General features: G+C 36.4%; 1 protein-coding gene across 1 annotated transcript; it reads left to right on the top strand.

Annotated features, from left to right (window-relative positions):
- The first annotated feature begins 2,510 nt into the window (after positions 1–2,510).
- On the top strand, positions 2,511–22,796 carry KRR1 (KRR1 small subunit processome component homolog). The gene is made up of 10 exons (XM_082635347.1): positions 2,511–2,621; positions 12,689–12,861; positions 14,251–14,385; positions 14,580–14,705; positions 14,793–14,876; positions 16,187–16,243; positions 17,917–18,087; positions 20,121–20,198; positions 20,307–20,400; positions 21,911–22,796. Exons 1-10 carry the CDS (start codon positions 2,537–2,539, stop codon positions 22,048–22,050), a joined length of 1,143 nt encoding a protein of 380 aa, XP_082491473.1. The 5' UTR covers positions 2,511–2,536; the 3' UTR covers positions 22,051–22,796.
- Positions 22,797–22,823: the final 27 nt, after the last annotated feature.

Raw genomic sequence — 22,823 nt, 5'->3', positions numbered from 1 at the left:
TGCAAATCTTTGTTCATTGTATAATCACATACACACATATAACTATTATTATGTGCAGAACATAGAACAGAACCAAGTATTTAAAACAGTGTCTGCAGCATTATAGATGCTCAATAAATATTTGTTAAATGAATGAATGGTTTGCTTCATAAAAGTGGGATAATTATATACATGTATATATAATTATTATAATTATTCTTTCTATATATATATATATATAATTATCCCATCTTTCTGTATTTGGCTTTTATCCCTCAATTCCTCTAGGTAATCTCTCCATATAGATTAATTAATTCTTATGAATGGCTGCATAATATCTCACAGTTATGAAGGCAACACCAATTTATTTAACTATATCCCTAATTGATAGTCAAGATGATTTTACTTTTTTGCCACAGTAAAGAAATAATAGCTAACACCTACTGAGTGTGAACCACATGCAAAGAATTTTTTTGTAAGCACTTTACGTGTATAAAGTCACTGAATTAAGGTTATTCTCTCCATTGCAGGAAACTGAACAGGAGTGGATAAGAAACTTGCCCAAGGCTGTATAGCTAGTAGATGGCAAACTAGTCAGTATGGCTCCAAAGTACCTTTCACAGAACTAGTTCTATACAAGGCAGTAATCAACACCATTGTACATACATCCTAATGGAATGGTGCTTTATTTCTAGTTGACAGTTTCCCAGGAGTGGAATTACTGTGGAACATTACCTGTATACTTTATATTGATAGTTGCTTTGCAAAAAGGCAGTAACAGTTTACCTTTCTACCAACAGTATATGAGAGTCCTCTTTCCTTCAGCAGATTATCATTTAAAAAATATTATATATATATATATATGTTTTTTTACCAATGTAGTGGGTGAGAAGTGATATTTTATTGTTATGTCTCTGTGCTTTTCTGACAGTGAGGTAGGGTGTCATGTTCATCAGCCGTTTGGATTTGCTCTACTATAAATTGCTATATTTGTCAGGGTTCTCCAGAGACACAGAATATATAATTACTTAGGTGATTATGGAGGCATGAACAGTCCAAAATGTGGGCTTTTGGCAGGGTGGGCCAGCAGGGTGGAGACCCAGGGGAGTCGATACTGCAGCTTAAGTCCAAAAGCTATGAGGCAGAAAACCGAGCCCTCCTGCCAACATATTTGCAACAACTAATCCTTTTGGTATAGTAGCCTTTCTGGAGCTATTAAAGGTCAGACTGCTTGGACCTGAAGTCTAGCTCTCCACTTACTAGTGACTGAGTTCCTTAAAATAAGGATACCAAAAACTTGCCTCATAGGGTTTCTGGGAACACTGAAGCTGTTGCTTCTCACTTTATCACTTTCACCTGCTGTTATTTGTTCTATTTTAGGTTTTTGTCCTTTAAAATTTTTTTTTAATTTTATCAAATTGCTAAGAATATAGGGATGAAATCACTGCCTGTCATTTAGAAGACACACAGGATAAAAGCAAAACCCTTTACATAATTATGTCTTGTGATTTTCTGTCCCTAAGTAATTGTCTATTTTACTCATGTATCTTATAAAAGAAAATCTTTTATAGAAGATACAAGAGGGTGATTTTCAGATAAAAGCGCCCCATTTCACTAATGCAAGAAATTCAACCTATCAAACACTTTCCCTATTTGTGCTGCAGAAAAATTTAAAAACGGCAAGCAATAAGACCATTCTACAAAAGAAGTCTTACCTTTATCGTGTGTAAGAACTTTTAGGTTCCGAGAAGTATAAAGATTTGTAGTAGAGATGAACCTCACATCTTGACGTCAGCTATATATGCAGTGTTGGGTTACACAGGAGTTAGTCATTTGGGGAAATGTTAGGCTAGGTGAAAAACTTCAGAAGGGTCGCTTAGTTACTACACCTCTGGCTTACAAAGAGAAATGCCACGATCCTAGAAAGTAACCATCAGAAGCAATGACTTTGAAAGCTTACTTTCCAAAAAAAAAAAAATCAACCTGAGAGAGGTTTTAACTTTGTTTTCGTTTTAAGGATTAGAAATAATGCAAATAAAGTGCCCGGCACAAAGTAGTCTCACAATAAATGGTAGCTATTACTGTCGCTTCTTGCCGTCATGGACCGTATATTCTCATATCTGTACCCCTTCCCAACGCCTAGCACATATTGGTCGATCATATAAATATTTATCGAATGAGTGAACGAGTGACATCAGTAAGAGTCAGGTTGCACTCTGGCTAAATGCGTTCCGCGTTAGACCCTGAGGCCATGAGAAAACGATAGATAAAACCGTCTCCGGCTCACCCGCCCCCCCACCAGTGCTAAACTACAATTCCCAGCATGCTGTGAAACTCCGTAGTTTCAGTGCGTCCGGGAAGAGAAGTCTCCGTCTCGCCATTGGCTCCGCGGGAGAAGCGTAGTAGTTTATGCAAATACGAGGGCTCTAGCTTACGCACGCACGGAGACTGCGCAGATCTCGTCTGAGTTCCGCGGAACTCATTTTGAGCGCGGGGATTTTAGCCGGTAGGATTTAAGGAAGGGTTCACTTCCGGTAGCACCGGAAGCAGTTTGAAGATGGCGTCCTCCAAGCAGGACGGGCAAGCTACAGCGTCTAGGAAAAGTGAATTTCGTAGCCAGAAGCCGAAGCCGGAGAGCCGAGGTGAGGTTGTTTGAAAACCAAAGACTGGGGTTTGGGGGTTTTGAGTTGGGTTTTTTTCCTTTCGCTGGCTGGGAACGTGTAACGCCGCCTTGAAGTTAAGTACCTGTAATTGCTGAAGGTTGGGGTTGTTGGCCGGACTCGCAGGGTGGGCCAGCAGGGTGGAGACCCAGGGGAGTCGATACTGCGGCTCAAGTCCACCTGTATGGTGCCGGCCGCGTGTTCCTAACTAATCGCTTTTGCTGGAAGCCCCCAAAGTAGGGGTCTTGCTGGATGCGTCTTCTGTAAAAGGATGAGGAAGGCCCTTCGGGACCTTAAACTCGCGGCGGTGTCTGGAAATCGTTGGCAGAGTGAGGGATGGGATGAGGTGGGAGTAGGAGGTCGTTATGCCTATGAGTGAACGAGTGATAGAGTGATAATGAAGGACTGAGATGGACATAGTGATAGGAGATACCAGGGGTGTCTTTAGCGCTAGTTTGTCAGCCAGTGAAGAAATTTTGGAACGTTTATTATTGTTCGTGTTTATCGGGTATTAGCCAACACAATTCCTGTTCTTTCAACTGCGTTAATTGCTCTCTTGCTTTGCAATCTTGTTTTATCCATTAACTTCTGTATGATTGACAGAAAGGCCGGAGAAATAGCCCGGGGCCTGCTCAGCCAGACTTATTGGAAGTGTTAAAAACCTTGAACTCTCATTCTGTAGGCATAAGGGAGATATTAAACGTGATTCGTTGTTGTTTTAATTAAGTGTATGGCAGAGAGGACAGTATATATGCAGCTTAAAGAATAAAACCAACAGGTGAAAAGGAGCACTCAGACCATTAAGTAGAATAGAGCATTACCATACCCCCAAAGCCCACTACGTGCCCTAAAGTAACCATTCTGAATCGTGTTGATTATTCTGTTTCCTTTCTTCATGATCTTTACCACCTATGCACAAAATGTTTTAATTTCGTCAGTTTTTGAATTTTATATGAATGAGAAAGGATTGTAGATAGTCTGTGTCTTGCTTCTTAGGCTAAACTTTGTTGTTATTATTCAATCAGGGCAATATTGTAGCTGGTGGTTTATTCTTTTTCCTACTGTATGATGTTCCCTTGTATGAATACAGGCTAATTTATGTTTTCATTTTCTTTTTCTATCACACCCCCATCCCCACCCCCCCGCCACTTTCCCCCATTGGTGTCCATACGTTTGTTCTCTACATCTGTGTCTCAATTTCTGCCCTGCAAAGCAGTTAATCTGTACCATTTTTCTAGGTTCCACATATATACGTTAATATACGATATTTATTTTTCTCTTTCTGACTTACTTCACTCTGTATGATAGTCTCTAGATCCATCCACGTCTCAACAAATGACCCAATTTCATTCCTTTTTATGGCTGAGTAATATTCCATTGTATATATGTACTACATCTTCTTTATCCATTCGTCTGTTGATGGGCATTTTGGCTGCTTCCATGACCTGGCTATTGTAAATAGTGCTGCAGTGAACATTGGGTGCATGTGTCTTTTTTTTTTTTTTTACATTCTATTTTTATACTAAATATATTATAATATACAATTTTAAACCCACTTTAAATCCACAAAAGCAATACAATTTAAACAACAACGTTTACAGTCTCTTTTTTTTCTTCTTCAAACAGAAAGTCACAAAAATTATAGTCATCCTCATCAGTTCACTCAGTCCCATGTAATTAATTTTTTTTCATCTTGATCTTTTGTTAGCACTTTTATGAATTCATCAGTTTTCCATTAGAGTTCTGAAAATGCTTATTCCTTCAGTTCAGCAGTATAGTCAGTTACCAGAAACCTGTAATTGTCAGAGTCTTTTCCATGAATTCCTTGAAGATGAAACCCTCTTATAGGAACATTTTTGCAGAAGCATCAGAGTACACCCAGAACTGTCTGTAGATGACAAAAGACTTAAAAAATGACCACAGTTAAAGATTTGATGAAAGTTCATAATAATGCAATTGACAGGGAAATTTAGTTATTTCTGAGATATACATTTTAAAATGATAACTAGAATTATGACCTATAACATTATACCAGAACATGTAAGATTTTTAGGAATTTCATGTAATGTCTGAAACATTTATATTAACACATTTCCATACAAATAACCCAAAGTAAGTTTAGTATTCATTTTTGAATTTTATTTTATTTATTTTTTTATACAGCAGGTTCTTATTAGTAATCAGTTTTATACACATCTATACATGTCAATCCCAGTTGCCCAATTCATCACACCACCATCCCCAACCCCCGCGGCTTTCCCCCCTTGGTGTCCATACGTTTGTTCTCTACATCTGTGTCTCAACTTCTGCCCTGCAAACCGGTTCATCTGTACCATTTTTCTAGGTTCCACATACATGCGTTAATATACAATATTTGTTTTTCTCTTTCTGACTTACTTCACTCTGTATGACAGTCTCTAGATCCATCCACGTCTCAACAAATGACCCAATTTCGTTCCTTTTTATGGCTGAGTAATATTCCATTGAATATATGTACCACAACTTCTTTATCCATTTGTCGATGGGCATTTAGGTTGCTTCCATGTCCTGGCTATTGTAAATAGTGCTGCAGTGAACATTGGGGTGCACGTGTCTTTTTGAATTATGGTTTTCTCTGGGTATATGCCCAGTAGTGGGATTGCTGGATCATAGGGTAATTCTATTTTTAGTTTTTTAAGGAACCTCCATACTATTCTCCATAGTGACTGTATCAATTTACATTCCCACCAACAGTGCAAGAGGGTTCTCTTTTCTCCACACCCTCTCCAGCATTTGTTGTTTGTAGATTTTCTGATGATGCCCATTCTAACTGGTGTGAGGTGATACCTCATTGTAGTTTTGATTTGCATTTCTCTAATAATTAGTGATGTTGAGCAGCTTTTCATGTGCTTCTTGGCCATCTGTATGTCTTCTTTGGAGAAATGTCTATTTAGGTCTTCTGCCCATTTTTGGATTGGGTTGTTTGTTTCTTTAATATTGAGCTGCATGAGCTCTTTATATATTTTGGAGATTAATCCTTTGTCCGTTGATTCGTTTGTAAATATTTACTCCCATTCTGGGGGTTGTCTTTTCATCTTGTTTATGGTTTCCTTTGCTGTGCAAAAGCTTTGAAGTTTCATTAGGGCCCATTTATTTTTGTTTTTATTTCCATTACTCTAGGAGGTGGATCAAAAAAGATCTTGCTGTGATTTATGTCAAAGAGTGTTCTTCCTATGTTTTCCTCTAAGAGTTTTATAGTGTCCAGTCTTACATTTAGGTCTCTAATCCATTTTGAGTTTATTTTTGTGTATGGTGTTAGGAAGTGTTCTGATTTCATTCTTTTACATGTAGCTGTCCAGTTTTCCCAGCACCACTTATTGAAGAGACTGTCTTTTCTCCACTGTATATCCTTGCCTCCTTTGTCATAGATTAGTTGACCATAGGTGTGTGGGTTTAACTCTGAGCTTTCTATCTTGTTCCATTGATCTATGTTTCTGTTTTTGTGCCGGTACTGTATTATCTTGATTACTGTAGCTTTGTGGTATAGTCTGAAGTCAGGGAGTCTGATTCCTCCAGCTCCGTTTTTTTCCCTCAAGACTGCTTTGGCTATTCGGGATCTTTTGTGTCTCCATTACAAATTTTAAGATTTTTTGTTCTAGTTCCATAAAAAATGCCATTGGCAATTTGACAGGGATTGCATTGAATCTGTAGATTGCTTTGGGTACTATAGTCATTTTCACAATATGATTCTTCCAATCCAAGAACATGGTATATCTCTCCATCTGTTGGTATCATCTTTAATTTCTTTCATCAGTGTCTTATAGTTTTCTGCATACAGGTCTTTTGTCTCCCTAGGTAGGTTTATTCCTAGGTATTTTATTCTTTTTGTTGCAATGGTAAATGGGAGGGTTTCTTTAATTTCTCTTTCATATTTTCCATCATTAGTGTATAGGAATGCAAGAGATTTCTGTGCATTAATTTTCTGTTTGAATAAAAAAAAATCCCACAAGGACTCAGAGGCAAAAGCTATACAAATCAATTTTCACTGCAAAGTAAAGGAGCTGTTACAGTGGAGGATTCCTGGACTGAATGTCAATATTACGACATAGTAGGAGTGTGTTTCGTGTTTGGTAATTGCAGTCATTGTTGCTTTTGTTGTGGTCACCCATTTACAATGCTTGGTGTCAGTTTATTTTTCTCTTGTAAAAGTAAAATACAGAATGTGTGTGAAAAAAAAAGAATATGTACAGGTGGCAAACACATGAATAGATGTTTGCCATCATTAGCTATTAGGGAAATGCAAATGTAAGCTTCAAAGAGATATCATTGCATACATATTGAAATGACTAAAATTACAAAAAAAAAGACAACAGCAAATGCTGGAGAATATGTGGAGAAACTGGATCATTCATACATTGCTAATAGGACCTTAACAATGATACAACCACTCTGGGAAAGCGTCTGGCAAATTCTTATAAAACTAAATGTGCAATTACCATATGACCCAGCAATTGCATTCTTGGACATTTATCCCAGACAGATGAAACTTATATTTCACACAGCAACCTGTATGTGATGTGAATGTTCACAGAAGCTTTACTTGTAATAGCCTAGAACTAGAAACAACCCAAATGTCCTTCAGTGGGTAAATTGTTAAACAAACTGGTTCATCCATATCATGGAATATTACTCAGCAATAAAAAGGAACAAGCTATTGGTACTTGCAACAACTTGGATGTATCTTCAGAAAATTATGCAGACTGAGAAAAGCCAATCCCCAAAGACTATATATTATATGATTCCATTTATATAACATTTCTGAAATGCCAAAATTATACAGATGAAGAACAGTTTAGTGGTTGCCAGGGGTTAGGAACGAGGGTAATTGAAGGAGATAGATGTAGTTATAAAGGGGCAGCACAAGAGATGCTTGCGACAGTGAAACTGCTTTTTGTCATGACTGTGGTGGTGATTACATGCATGAAACTAGTGATATCTGAATAATATCAAAGGATTGTGTCAATGTCAATATCCTGTACTATAGTTATGTGAGATTTTACCGTTGGGGAGAACAGGGTGAACAATACAGGACTCCTCTGTATTTCTTAACTTCATGTGAATCTACAATGATCTTAAATGAAAATTTAATTTAAAAAGTAAACGGGGTCGAAATAAAAAATAAAACAAGAAAAAAAATTTTGTATCCTGCAACTTTACCAAATTCATTGATTAACTCTAGTAGTTTTCTGGTGGCATTTTTAGGATTCTTTATGTATAGTATCATGTCATCTGCAAACAGTGACAGTTTTCCTACTTCTTTTCCAATTTGTATTCCTTTTATTTCTTTTTCTTTTCTGATTACTGTGGCTAGGACTTCCAAAACTATGTTGAATAATAGTGGTGAGAGTGGACATCCTTGTCTTGTTCCTGATCTTAGAGGAAATGCTTTCAGTTCTTCACCGTTGAGAATGATGTTTGCTGTGGGTTTGTTGTATATGGCCTTTATTATGTTGAGGTAGGTTCCCTCTGTGCCCACTCTCTGGAGAGTTTTTATCATAAATGGGTTTTGAATTTTGTCAAAAGCTTTTTCTGCATCTATTGAGGTGATCCTATAGTTTTTATTCTTCAATTTGTTAATATGGTGTATCACACTGATTGAGTTGCGTGTATTGAAGAATCCTTGCATCCCGGGGTAAATCCCACTTGATCATGGTGTATGATCCTTTTAATGTGTTGTTGGATTCTGTTTGCTAGTATTTGGTTGAGGATTTTTGCATCTATATTCATTACTGATATTGGTCTGTAATTTTCTTTTTTTGTAGTATCTTTGTCAGGTTTTGGTATCAGGGTGATGGTGGCCTCATAGAATGAGTTTGGGACTGTTCCTTCCTCTGCAATTTTTTGGAAGAGTTTGAGAAGGATGAGTGTTAGCTCTTCTCTAAATGTGTGATAGAATTCACCTGTGATGAAGCCATTTGGTCCTGGACTTCTGTTTGTTGGAAGATTTTTAATCACAGTTTCAATTTCATTACTTGTGATTGGTCTGTTTATATTTTCTATTTCTTCCTGGTTCAGTCTTGGAAGGTTATACCTTTCTAAGAATTTGTCCATTTCTTACAGATTGTCCATTTTATTGGCATAGAGTTGCTTGTAGTAGTCTCTTAGGATGCCTTGTATTTCTGTGGTGTCTGTTGTAACTTCTCCTTTTTCCTTTCTAATTTTATTGATTTGAGTCCTCTCTCTCTTTTTCTTGATGAATCTGGCTAATGGTTTATCAATTTTGTTTATTTTTTCAAAGAACCAGTTTTTAGTTTTATTGATCTTGACTATTGTTTTCTTTGTTTCTATTTCATTTATTTCTGCTGTGATCTTTATGATTTCTTAACTTCTGCTAACTTTGGGTTTTGTTTGTTCTTCTTTCTCTAGTTCCTTTAGGTGTAACGTTAGATTGTTTGAGATTTTTCTTGTTTCTTGAGGTAGGCTTGTATAGCTATAAACTTCCCTCTTAGAACTGCTTTTGCTACATTCCGTAGGTTTTGGATCGTCGTGTTTTCATTGTCATTTGTCTCTAGGTATTTTTTGATTTCCTCTTTGATTTCTTCAGTGATCTCTTGGTTATTTAGTAATGTATTGTTTTGCCTCCATGTGTTTGTGTTTTTTACAGCTTTTCCCCTGTAATTCATTTCTAATCTCATAGCGTTGTGGTCAGAAAAGATGCTTGATATGATTTCAATTTTCTTAAATTTACTGAGGCTTGATTTGTGACCCAAGATGTGATCTATCCTGGAGAATGTTCCATGCTCACTTGAGAAGAAAGTGTAATCTGCTGTTTTTGGATGGAATGTCCTATAAATATCAATTAAATCTATCTGGTCTATTGTGTCATTTAAAGCTTCTCTTTGTTTATTTTTATTTTGGATGATCTGTCCATTGGTGTAAGTGAGGTGTTAACGTCCCCCACTATTATTGTGTTACTGTCGATTTCCTCTTTTAGAGCTGTTAGCAGTTGCCTTATATATTGAGGTGCTCCTATGTTGAGTGCATATATATTTATAATTGTTACATCTTCTTCTTGGATTGATCCTCCGATCGTTATGTAGTGTCCTTCCTTGCCTCTTGTAACATTCTTTATTTTAAGGTCTATTTTATCTGATATGAGTATTGCTACTCCAGCTTTGTTTTGATTTCCATTTGTATGGGATATCTTTTTCCATCCCCTCACTTTAAGTCTGTATGTGTCCCTAGGTCTGAAATGGGTCTCTTCTAGACGGCATATATATGGGTCTTGTTTTTGTATCCATTTAGCAAGCCTTTGTCTTTTGGTTGGAGCATTTAATCCATTCATGTTTGAGGTAATTATCGATATGTATGTTCCTATGACCATTTTTTTAATTGTTTCTGGTTCGTTTTTGTAGGTCCTTTTCTTCTCTTTTGTTTCCCACTTGGAGAAGTTCCTTTAGCATTTGTTGTAGAGCTGGTTTGGTGGTGCTGAATTCTCTTAGCTTTTCCTTTTCTGTAAAGCTTTTGATTTCTCTGTCGAATCTGAATGAGATCCCTGCTGGGTAGAGTAATCTTGGTTGTAGGTTCTTTCCTTTCATCACTTTAAGTATATCATGCCACTCCCTTCTGGCTTGTAGAGTTTCTGCTGAGAAATCAGCTGTTAACCTTATGGGAGTTCCCTTATATGTTATTTGTTGTTTTTCGCTTGCTGCTTTCAATAGTTTTTCTTTGTCTTTAATTTTTGCCAATTTGATTACTATGTGTCTTGCCGTGTTTCTCCTTGGGTTTATCCTCTATGGGACTCGCTGCACTTCCTGGACTTGGGTGGCTATTTCATTTCCTATGTTAGGGAAGTTTTCGACCATAATCTCTTCAAATATTTTCTCGGGTCCTCTCTCTCTCTCTTCTCCTTCTGGGACCCCTATAATGCGAATGTTGTTGCGTTTAATGTTGTCCCAGAGGTCTGTTAGGCTGTCTTCATTTCTTTACATTCTTTTTTCTCTATTCTGCTCTGCAGTAGTTATTTCCACTATTTTATCTTCCAGGTCACTTATCTGTTCTTCTGCCTCAGTTATTCTGCTATTGATTCCTTCTAGTGTAGTTTTCATTTCAGCTATTGTTTTGTTCATCTGTTTGTTTGTTCTTTAATTCTTCTAGGTCTTTGTTCAACATTTCTTGCATCTTCTTGATCTTTGCCTCCAATCGTTTTCCGAGGTCCTGGATCATCTTCACTATCATTATTCTGAATTCTTTTCCTGGAAGGTTGCCCATCTCCACTTCATTTAGTTGTTTTTCTGGGGTTTTATCTTGTTCCTTCATCTGGTACATAGCTCTCTGCCTTTTCATCTTGTCTATCTTTCTGTGAATGTGGTTTTTGTTCCACAGGCTGCAGGATTGTAGTTCTTCTTGCTTCTGCTGTCTGCCCTCCGGTGGATGAGGCTATCTCTATATTTTCATCTTAATGTTGCTGGACATATGGATTGTTCCCATTGTTTGTTATTATAAACAATGTGGTATAAACATCTGTGTACATACCTCCTGGTTGACATGTTAGAGAGTTTCTCTGGTTATGTACCTTACATGGGATTGGAATCCTTGAATTGTAGGGTAGGGGATGTGCAAATAATGCTACATCTTCCCAAAGGAGTTGTGCCACTTTACACTCCCGCTATCGGTAGATGAGCACTAACACTTGCTGTTATCTGAATTTTTCATTTCTGTCACTTTGTTAAGTGTGAAATCATATCTGATTTTGGTTTTAAATCAGACTTTCCTGATTACTAATGAGGTTACACATCTTTACACGTTTTGGGGCTATTTGTACTTCCTCTATTGTGAAACTCCTGTTGATTTCCTTAGCCATTGGGGTTTTTTTTTCTTTGTTTTTTTTAATTCATAACCATTGAAGTGTTTAAATTGGGTAGGATCTTGGTCAGATATGCATTTTAAGTAATCACTATTGTAGAATTTGAGGGTTTTGGGGGGGATATTGAGAAGTGAACAATAAATAAAGACTAGCTAATTCTCTGTGATTTGAACCAGAAGTAACAAAGTGGATGTGAGTATAAGAAACAGAAAGCAAGTTTACCGGACTGGAGTGGATAACATGAACTGTAAGACCTGCTTCTTAAACTTTAGTATGCATAGGAATCTCCTCATGAGACTGTTAAGAAAGATTCCTGGGCTTCATCCCAGAGATTCACAATTAGTAGGTCTGGATGGAGCCCAAGAACTGCATTTCTAACAAACTCTGAGTTTATGCTGGTGCTTCAGGCCTGTGGATCATATCTTTGAGTAGTACTGAATTAAAGTACAGCTGTTGGGTTTAAGAGGTTCTTAAAATCCAGGACCAGGAGTTTTGAGAAATGATATAGGAAATAATTTATAGCCCTTAGGTGGCATTTTGTTCTCGTGAGAGGGGACCTAGACTGCGCTTCATATTCCCTTACACAAGTCACTTAAACTTTTTGAACTTAATATCTTTTATAAAATGGGAATAATAATACCAGTTCTTCCTACCTTTTGTAGTCGTGAGAGTATACAGAAAAAAGGCACGTGAAAGCTCTTTGGAAAACCTAAAACCCTGTACTAGTGAACATTAACTGAAAGGGTACACTGGGATCAAGCTTTTGAAAGTTTTATGTACACACACATGCACATATATATATACACATAGGCTGCACTTCATTGAGTCTGAAAGGTTACTTATATTTAAAATAGTAATATAAACAAAATGGTGTTTGGATCTTCAACTCTAAGATAGTGTGGTGCAGTAGAAGTTTGTAAGTATTGACTATGTACCAGGTGTATACCAATAAGTGTGGATCGAAGAAGAGTCCCTGCCCTGAAGGAACTTTGTCTTCTGAGGCGACTGAAATACATACAATTTTAATACAGTATTTTGGTGATAATGACAGAGACATGTTCTTGGACTGTTGAATAATATAAAAAGCAGGGGAAAAGGAAATGCGAGGAGAGTATTGGGAAGCTTGTGAATGTATGCATACAAGTGTTCAAAAAGGGTCCAAAAGAAGTTATATCTGATGTATAGATTTCTTCCCCCTTTGTAGATGAATCAGAACTCCTCACTGTTCCTGATGGTTGGAAGGAGCCAGCTTTTTCCAAAGAGGACAATCCCAGAGGACTCTTGGAGGAGAGCAGTTTTGCAACTTTGTTTCCAAAATATAGAGAGGCTTACTTGAAAGAGTGCTGGCCATTGGTACAGAAAGCCTTGAGTGAACATGTATGCATATCTTATGTATTTCTTTGAGATTTTGTTTTTGCTTATATCTTTTAAGTAACTGAATGTGTGCTGATGGATTTTTTTTAAAGGTGCTACCATAGCTGGTTAATTTGATTCCTTTGATATTTTAAACAGACTAGGTAAGCTTTATCTTTACAGTTCATTTGTTTTTAGTTTTGTGAATAATAGATTACTTGGAAAAATTCACATGCCTTTAAATATTTAGGGGATTCACAGATGGTCTGAAACTCACTTGTGAACTCCAAATTTCAGAATGTCTACTCTCTACTATAATGGTTGCCATGAACCTGTACAGTTTGAGCTGAGGCATACTCCTGACATTGTTTAACTTTCATTGTAAATGAATGATGTGGATGTGACCAACTTTCCTCTGCCGTGCCCCTAGAGCAGTGTGTTTGATTTTATTTTTCAAACTGGATTGAGACCCCTTAGTGAATCAAGAAGTCAATTTAGTGGATACAATGAGCCTTCAGAAAAAAATACATCAATGTGTGGTACAAGTGGTAAGGATAAGTATCATTTAATGAAGCTTTTGGTTCACCTGTGTGTGTGTATACACTAGATTGATAGAAAATGTATTTCTCAGCTGTGGCACTGCTCTAGAGTCATTTGTGTGCATTAGGTATGAGGGTGGTTTAGCAAACTGCAGGCGTGTTTTACAGCTGTCTACATCGGAGATTAGATTCAATTTTGGGTTTTTTTTTTGTAAACTCATAGACACCTAACCTTAGGTTTAATTGTTCGTCATTCACTATATTGAAATATTCTTCAGATTATGCTCACAAGTTAGAAAACAGCATTTTTATTTGCTTTGTTGAAATCTGATTCTTCCATTTGAAAGTTAGTGCGTAGTTTTAATCACTGTAGTAATCATAATCACTGCTTTTATTTTTAAACCTATGATAATTTGTTTTTACTTTGTATTTAGCTAATACAAACCAGCTAGAAAAAAGTTTGAAAGGGAAAGTCCATTCTTACTCTAGGGAGCAGATTAGAGATTAGAGCTGGATCCAGCCAGGGTAGAGAAATTATATAGCTTTACATTTTTACCTTAATTTTTAAATGTAGCCTCATTTTGATTGATATATATTTTTTAAACTAGACATAATCTTTATTCTAATAAGTATAAATTATTCTAAAGCCAATTATAAATGTTTTCAATTGCCTGAGTTTTTTATATTCTTTGAAGTCTAAAAGTAATCAAGCATTATTTACATTAACTTTCTAGTTTCTTCAAGGAGAGAGTTAATGAATTTTGAGATAGCTTAATGGCACAGAGATTATTAATTTGGTTAGGATCGGCTCTGTAATTATCTAAAATTGAATTCATTTTTAGACAACTGCTTGTTTGCTCTTTTTGTATCGTAGCATGTTAATGCAACCCTGGACCTGATTGAGGGCAGCATGACTGTCTGTACAACAAAGAAGACATTTGATCCATATATCATCATTAGGGCCAGAGACCTAATAAAACTGTTAGCAAGGAGTGTTTCATTTGAACAGGTAAATTTAGAATTACAGAGACTTTGCTTTATTTGCATCAGCATTAGAGACAGCATATAACACTGTGTCTCCTCCTGCAACATAAAGTTTTCATTTTTGTGCCTAAATGTCATTTTGTGCTTAAATTTCTTGGCTTGGAGAAGATATGTACTTGTCAAGAATATTGATGGAGTACTTTTTTATTTTCCCAAAAGGCAGTACGAATTCTTCAGGATGATGTTGCATGTGACATCATTAAAATAGGTTCTTTAGTTAGAAATAAAGAAAGATTTGTAAAAAGAAGACAACGGCTTATTGGTCCCAAAGGATCTACGTTGAAGGTACTTTTTATTAGTGAAAAAGTATGTCTTCCTCTTTTGTTAGTTTTTAAGTGTACTGAACTTCAACTTATTGCTCTTTTGATATAGGCGTTGGAACTCTTAACAAACTGTTACATTATGGTACAGGGAAACACGGTTTCAGCCATTGGACCTTTTAGTGGCTTAAAAGAGGTGAGAACTATTCTCTTCAGTTAATTTTCCACAGAGAATAAATGAAATAATATAATAGTTCATTGGATAATATATTGTTTTATATATATATTTTTAGAATATGCTTTGTTTGATTTTCCATTAGTAAATTCTTCATGTATTTTGAGGGAATTCATGTAATTTCCTGGACCTTAACATATTATGGCCAACCTTTGGTAACTGAAGAGAGATCCATTTATGAATTAGGAGGTCTGCACATCATTACTCCCTCCACTCGAATTTTAAGTGGGCATTTAAGGTCTCAGTCTGTAGCAAACATAAGAAACACGAAGTAATTACGTGCTTTTTTTTTTTTTTTTTGCGGTACGCGGGCCTCTCACTGTTGTGGCCTCTCCCGTTGCGGAGCACAGGCTCCGGACGCGCAGGCTCAACAGCCATGGCTCACGGGCCCAGCTGCTCCGCGGCATGTGGGATCTTCCCGGACCAGGGCACGAACCCGTGTCCCCTGCATCGGCAGGTGGACTCTCAACCACTGCGCCACCAGGGAAGCCCCTACATGCACTTTAATGACTAGAGAATTGAACAGATCTTGTTCTTTGCAGTAATGTATTCAGCCAGTAGAGGTCAGGCTCAGAAAACTTCCTTTAAGATATATTTTCTTTGAATGTTAATGTTTTTATGAACATCTTTAGCTTGTCAGATGTTATGAGAAAATCTGTGGAGCAGATACTGTTTCTATTAACTCCTTTTGAGGCTTCTGTTGTCTGTATCTGGCAGTGAGGTCTTACTTGCTTTCCAGGGCCTTTAACCTTAATTCTATTGGACCTCTTTCTCATAAGTTATCTGCTTTTTTCTCATGGGGCAATAATAACTTAAATATTTTGAATATTTCACAGTTTTGTAGAGTCTAAGTATATTATTTAGTTCTTATGACAGATCCTTAAGGTAGTTTTATTTCCATATTACAATGAAAAAGCTGGAATAGGAAAATTAAGTGCCTTTGCCGTATGAAGTGGCAGTCCCACTACTTGAGTGCATATTTTCTAACTCTAAATCCAGCCTTCTTCCCCCTAAATTTTACAGCTCCAGAGTGTTGTGTTAATTCTGTGTATAGCTTTTTATCAGTAAAGTTGAGAGACTTCACTGTATCCAAGGGAGGTTGACTATTATGAAAGATCTAGAAGCCACTCAGAACAGTTGAAGGGACTACAGTATCCAATTTGGTAGTCATTGCCTGGTTCATAGGCTATTTTGTGATACATTAATCCTCGTCTACCTAGTTCACTAAAATCTTTATACATGACTGATTCATTTTTCTTTGCAAATTTCAGGTTCGAAAAGTAGTCCTAGACACTATGAAGAATATTCATCCAATTTATAACATTAAAGTGAGTGTTCACTATATACTCCTACAAAGTGGTTATCAAATTGTTTTTAGCTACAGAAACCTTTCTTGAAAGTAAATCTTTTATGAAAGCCTAATATACAAAACAGATAAAGCAGAACTATTTTGGGTAAATTGGGATAGAGTTCAGCCCACTCAACTCTATCCCAGTCCTATAATTACTTCTTTGGAAATTTAGGTCTCTAGAGTACAGTTTGAAAGCTATTGAAGGGGACAGTGTAATATAGTGATTCACTTCCAATACAAATAAAATAAGCTTCATAGGATTTGTAGTAGATGGTACCAATCCAGTTTTCTTAGGGTATGAGCCCACATATTATATTTAAAGATGTGATCTTTTACAATTCTGCTTTTTAAATTAATTTATTTATTTTAAAAGATTTTTTTTTGGCGTGTTGGGTCTTTGTTGCGGCACACAGGATCTTTCTTTCATTGTAGCACGCGGAATCCTTTATTGCAGCGCACGGGCTTCTCTGTGGTTGTGGCGTGCGGGTTTTCTATCTAGTGGTGCGCCAGCTCCAGGGCACATGGGCTCTGTAGTTGAGGCGCCTGCGCTTAGTTGCCCAGTGACATGGGATCTTCCCTGACCAGGGATCGAACCCGTGTCCCCTGCATTGGAAGGTGAATTCTCTACCACTGGACCACCGGGGAAGTCCTAAATTCTGCCTTTTTCTATAAGTAAAGTCTGGAATATTTGAGATTGCATTAAAACCTATTATGGAATTTAACACTCAAATTATAGGCTCTTCGAGAGAGATCTGTTGTATCCCTGTATGCATAAAGTTCATGATTGTTCTCGGAAATGTAACCATGGTATAATGAGTTGTTTTATGATGGAGATTTGTTAAACAATCCTTGAATTTAATGAAGTTAAGTTGAAAAGTCACTCTTAGATTGGGGTGAAAAAACGATTTTGAGTTACATTGGTACATTAAAGATAAAGAGAGCTTGTCTTGCATCTGATGCCTAGTTTGCATCCTCTGATGTTTCAGTGTCTATAAAATTCAGATGGAGTAGGGGAAGTGTGAAAACATTCATTTCGTTGATCATGAGAAACTTTTTTTCTTTCCCTGTGATATTTCAGGTGCTACTGAAAGCTTCCTGCTTGTAGGAAACATCACTAATTAAGAATTCTACCTGCTATTGTTAGGTTGAATTTTAAAGGTTTTAATGAAATAATGGTTGAAAAACTGAGTCTTATTTTCATCTCAGTTTAACAATTCTAAATTTCTAATGGTTTTCTGATGCTTGGTTAATTATGCATGTTTGAGATTATATATTTTTTCTTTCCGGAATTGGTTTAATCCTACTGAAGAGACTAAGAATTGTTCCTTTTAATTTTATTATTTATAGGAACAATGTTGATAATGTCTTAGGTTGAGAAACATATGACTGCTAAAATTAAAAATGTTTGGGACTTCCCTGGCAGTCCAGTGGTTAAGACTTCGCCTTCCAGTGCAGGGGGTGCAGGTTCGATCCCTGGTCGGGGAGCTAAGATCTCACATGCCTCGCGGCCAAAAAACCAAAAAGCATAAAACGGAAGCAATATTGTAACAAATTCAATAAAGACTTTAAAAATGGTCCACATCAAAAAAAACTTTAAAAAATTGAATTAAATTAAAAGTTTACTTTGTTCATATATTGCCATGGTTGAAGACCTTAATGATTAAACGAGAGTTGGCGAAAGATTCTGAGTTAAGATCACAGAGTTGGGAAAGATTTTTGCCACAGTTCAAGCACAAAAATGTGAATAAACGCAAGGAACCAAAGAAGAAAACTGTTAAGAAGGAGTATACACCATTCCCACCACCACAGCCAGAAAGTCAGGTCAGTATTAAATGTTGAATTTCTTTACATGAGGGGGAAACCATTTTAATCTATTTTTGTCAGAAACTTTGAGGGTATTTTGGGTGGAATTTCTGTGTATGTACGTTTGGATGTGTAGAGATATAAGAAACTGAAGGTAAGTGTGAATAGGCTTATTTTGAACTAATTGTATGGGGGTGGGGAGTGGAAGCTTCATACTTTGAGTGTAAACTCTGTCAAGGTGGGTGGTGTCAGTTGTGTATCTGTAGCCACTATAAATGTTCCATGGTGAAAAAAAATTCAACGATTTAGTCCACAATGCTTTCTACTCTGCTTTAGCATCATTCATGTGACCATGTACTATAGGATTGCTCTGGATTTGAAATCTTAAGTCTAATATCTATCCTTTTTTTAAGACATGAATGCCTCTAATTTTGTCAACTCTCCTCTGGCATCATTCCCTTTCTAAAATTTCCTTTTCTCTCTTGCCTATCACTGTTTTCTTTCATACTCCCTTTTCTTCTATCACACCTGCCCAACAAAACTAAAACTTGGATCAGTCCTAAAACTTGACTTCTTTCCTATAACGTGGCTACTGAACATAGCTGAAGAAAGTCATATCTTTGGATTATATCCCTTAAAAATTCACGTTTCCAACCTCAGATAGGTCTTCAGTATTCTCTGGCAGCTCTGTGTCCTCTTAATTCTTTAGCCACCCTCCCACTGCAGTAAAATAAAGTGCAATGTCATCTACTAGAAGTATTTGAGACGACGAGGCAAGAACTATTTCAACTTCCTCTTATCTCACAATTTTTTTTTCCATCTGCATCAATCCTTTCTTTGCCTGTTCTTTGAATTCTGTCTTCACCTGTCTTGCTTCATTATTCCCTTCCTTGGCTGTATGTTAAAGTCTTCCCTTTTTACAAGTTCTTTGTGCTTAGCATGTAAACCCCATCTCTTTCTGTGTACTATATCTTGTCTTCCCCACAGCCCGGTGTTTGTAGTTTTCCAGGAAGGTTTGATAAAAGGTTAAAGGTAAAAAAGGAATGATGATCATCATAGAAAAACAAACAAACAGTGGAAGTGTTGGATCTTGAGGACTACTTTGGAAAACAAAGAAAGTGAAGCCAGAAGGAAAGTGTTAGTTGGGGGAAAGTGGAGTGATCCAGTTACTAAACCGTGCTTCTGTAACACCCGATGTATTTTGTATAGCCCTGCACTGTAGTTAGTAGTTGTCGTTTTACCTTTTTTTTTCTATGACTGTAAAGCTTCTCGAATCAGCGATGTCTCATTTGACTTATTCTGCCACTTACTTGCTGTGTAATTATGGGCATCATTTATTTAACCCATCCATGCCTCAGTTTCTTTGTACAGAAAATAGGAATAATGATCATACCTGTCTCAAGGAATTGTTAATGAGGATTAAGTGAGTTAGTCATTGTAGAGAGCTTAGTATTAGAGTTTAGTAGAACATTGCCTTAGGTAGACCAATTAATTATATGTTGACTATCCACTTAATGAATTTGCTATTGCTTGCTCTAATTAGTACTTAATTCGTCTCCACATCCTGACAACTCTTGCTTTTCATTTTGTATGCTGCAACCTTTTTTTAAAAAACAGGCTTTTCTCTCTTCTCCTTTCTTCTGTACCTTTTATAAAGTGCTACTTTGCTCTCTTCACTCTTCTCAGGAACCTTCAGTCGTTTCTAAGTCATTTCCCACCTCCCTTACCTGTCATTCATGTTTCTTCATGCTTCCCCCAAACTGTCTTTCCAGTTTCCTCTCACACTTTTCTGAATCATTGACCTTCCTCCCCACCTCAAGCAGTCTGTTGTGTATTCCATGAACACATCACCTACTTTCCTACCTACATGCTTTTGTGCACATATATTCCCCTCGGCTTAGACGACATTTCCTTCTTTTTATGTTGCTACCTTTATAGAGTAATCATAGTTTTGACCCCACTGTCTTTACCTCAAGGTCATTGTGAAGTTCTTAGGAATTGACTTCTCATCTACATTATTTATGATGTATTGTAAATACTGATTTCAACAGATTGATAAAGAATTGGCTACTGGTGAATACTTTCTGAAGGCAAGTCAAAAGAGGAGACAGAAAATGGAAGCAATAAAGGTAAGACTATGTCTAGCTCACAACACTAATTGCAAAGTGTATAGATACTTGAATTCTTACTTAACTACAAAAGCGTTTTTTAACGTAGTTTTTTTATTAATGATGTAGGCTAAACAAGCAGAAGCTCTTAGTAGGAGGCAAGAGGAAAGAAACAAAGCGTTTATTCCACCTAAAGAAAAACCAGTTGTGAAACCTAAGGAAGGTAATGCTTGTTTTCCAACTCTTGTTATGCTGTAAAAGTCTGTTAGAGGAAAAGTAAACCCATAGTGGATTTGTCTGAAGCTCTTTGAGTGTTAGTCTCTTAGCATTTCACTAATCACAAATCCTAGGGAAAAGCTGTTACTGAGATAATTTATAATTTAGTAGCAGCTAATGCCTATTTAAGAGTATCCCAGATTGACAGTCCCTTCCTGACCTCTGTGCTGAGGAAGGACTCTGTTGTGAAAGATATAAACCAGGGCAGTGAATCTTCTGTAAAAATAAAACAGTAAGATCCCTGAGCTCTGCTATCATGCCCTTTAAAAAGAGCTTATCAAAAGTTGTACTTTCTTTACTTGTGTGATCTGTGGCTTAAAATTTGATTTCTGTACGGTTAGTGTGGATTTCTCATCACTTGGGCTAAAAGACACCAAAAAAATAACAGGACGATCTTTCTTACTCAGGGGCTTTTAAAAAGACAGAAAACACGCTGATGCCTTTTCTTCTCATTCCTAGCCTCATTTTGATCTATCTTCTCCTCTTTCGCATTTTCTTTTCCACTAGTAACATGTGTACTCCTCTGTAAGGTGACTCTCCCAAGTGGTCAGTGGCACAGTGAGGGGAGGGAGGTCACCCAGCAGCCTTGCACATGACCTGCTGGTCAAAGCCACATGTAACAGTACTGGTTTGTTCATTTATATCAGTGATACCAGCTTTAAAAGTATTCTATTTAGATCCTTGGTTATATAAAAGTTAAAAATATCATAAGCATTATAATTTCTAGTTTGTACAATCTGTCAGTTATGTACTCTGAAGGTATTCAATAGCTAGTTTAATCTCGGTTTATTACTGATTAAAGTGTAGCTATTACACTCTAGTGGAGGCTTTAAGTCTGCTCTCAGGTTGCTGGGTTGCTTGATGACATTTTATCTTGTGGTTCTTTTATGTCCTGAGTGCTGTTCTTTAAATAATAAGAAAAAGTTTTATTCTTTTCACTGCTTTTCTGTTTTGTTCACACTTTTTGTGTTAAATACATGGGGTTGGGTTCTGTTAGGAGGACCTCCAGATACTCTCAGCTTATTGTCTTTATTACCAAAATCTTGTTAAATGAAATACTACTAGTCATTAATTGAATATTCAGAAAACTAAGTTTTTTAAGGAATACTCTAAAGTTCCAAAATATGGAAAAGAATAAAAATAATCTTATCACCAACAATTTAAGGGAAAAAATGTAATTTTAATATAGTTGAATCCAGTAATTGGTTCAAATAGTTGAATCCAGTAATTGGTTCAAATAGTTAAAGTGTAATGCCATTTTCGTGTATATTTTCACTAATGTATTTTTAAAGTACTTTGTTTTCTCCTAGTTAGAAGAAATTTCTAACTTTCCTTTAAGCAAGTGTTTTATATTTTATAACATGATCTTTCAATTGCAACAGTACTCTGAAATTATTCTTATATATGTATTCTTTATTGGTATAATCTAAAGAATTACATGTATTGTTTTTATTTAGCTTCTACTGAAACTAAAATTGATGTGGCCGCCATCAAGGAAAAGGTTAAGAAAGCAAAGAGTAAGAAACTGGGAGCTCTTACAGCTGAAGAAGTTAAGCTTAAAATGGAAGCAGATGAAAAGAAAAAGAAAAAAAAGTAACATACAAAAAACAAAAACAAAAAACCCTGAGCTAGAATTTATTAAGCTATCTCCTTTTGTAAAGGATTTTGAGATACTAGGGCATTAGTTGCCTTATCCGTGAGAAGTAATACTCTGATCACTTTTTCTGAGTTTGTTTTGTTCTTTATATAAACAGCAGTTCTTTCTAAATTACTGTATTCTCCATGTTTTTTGAAAAATTTTATACTAGAAGGTGGTATATATGTGTTTATATGCATTGCACCTAATCTATTCCAGGCACGTTTTGTCTAGGCATGGTATTAGGGGTACTTCTTAAGGTTGTTTATGTAAAGATTTTTGCAATGTGGCTACTGTTATTATCCATCAAATCCAATGTCTGAGGCCACTGGTTAGTCTTTAAATATAATCATGTCCCAGCATTTGGTTTTGAGGAAAATAGATTTTTCAGTGCTCTAATGGCAACAAGTAAACATTTAGGTTTATCCCTTTTTGTAATCTCATTTTACATTTTGTTCCAAGATTAATCCATAATCCAAAAGTGCAAGGCCTTTTAAATTAATTCCCTTAATTACTATTCCAATATGAGTGAGGAAATAGTAAACCAGAAAGACATCAAATTTGCAAGAGAACAGGGGAAACCAGATATTTGGAGTTGAAGCAGCATGCAACAGGTTATATAGAAATGCTTTTACTGATGAGGGCCAGGACTCACCGAAATCTAGCTCACTGATTTTACATATTTAGAAGCTAAGGCATACAGGGGATAGGTTACTCACTGAAAGTCACAGCTG

Source organism: Mesoplodon mirus (genome assembly GCF_964341445.2).
Source record: "Mesoplodon mirus genome assembly, chromosome: 11".
Taxonomy (NCBI): Eukaryota; Metazoa; Chordata; class Mammalia; order Artiodactyla; family Ziphiidae; genus Mesoplodon; species Mesoplodon mirus.
Note: the sequence above shows the minus strand (reverse complement) of the source record. Positions and strands in the feature narration are given on the sequence as shown.

Bases quoted from the DNA above. Each gene is read 5' to 3' on its own strand.
- KRR1 (XM_082635347.1), top strand. From the start codon at position 2,537: ATGGCGTCCTCCAAGCAGGACGGGCAAGCTACAGCGTCTAGGAAAAGT. The intron at 14,706-14,792 runs GTACTTTTTATT...CTTTTGATATAG, and splicing joins CCAAAGGATCTACGTTGAAG to GCGTTGGAACTCTTAACAAA. The intron at 16,244-17,916 runs GTGAGTGTTCAC...CCATGGTTGAAG, and splicing joins ATCCAATTTATAACATTAAA to ACCTTAATGATTAAACGAGA.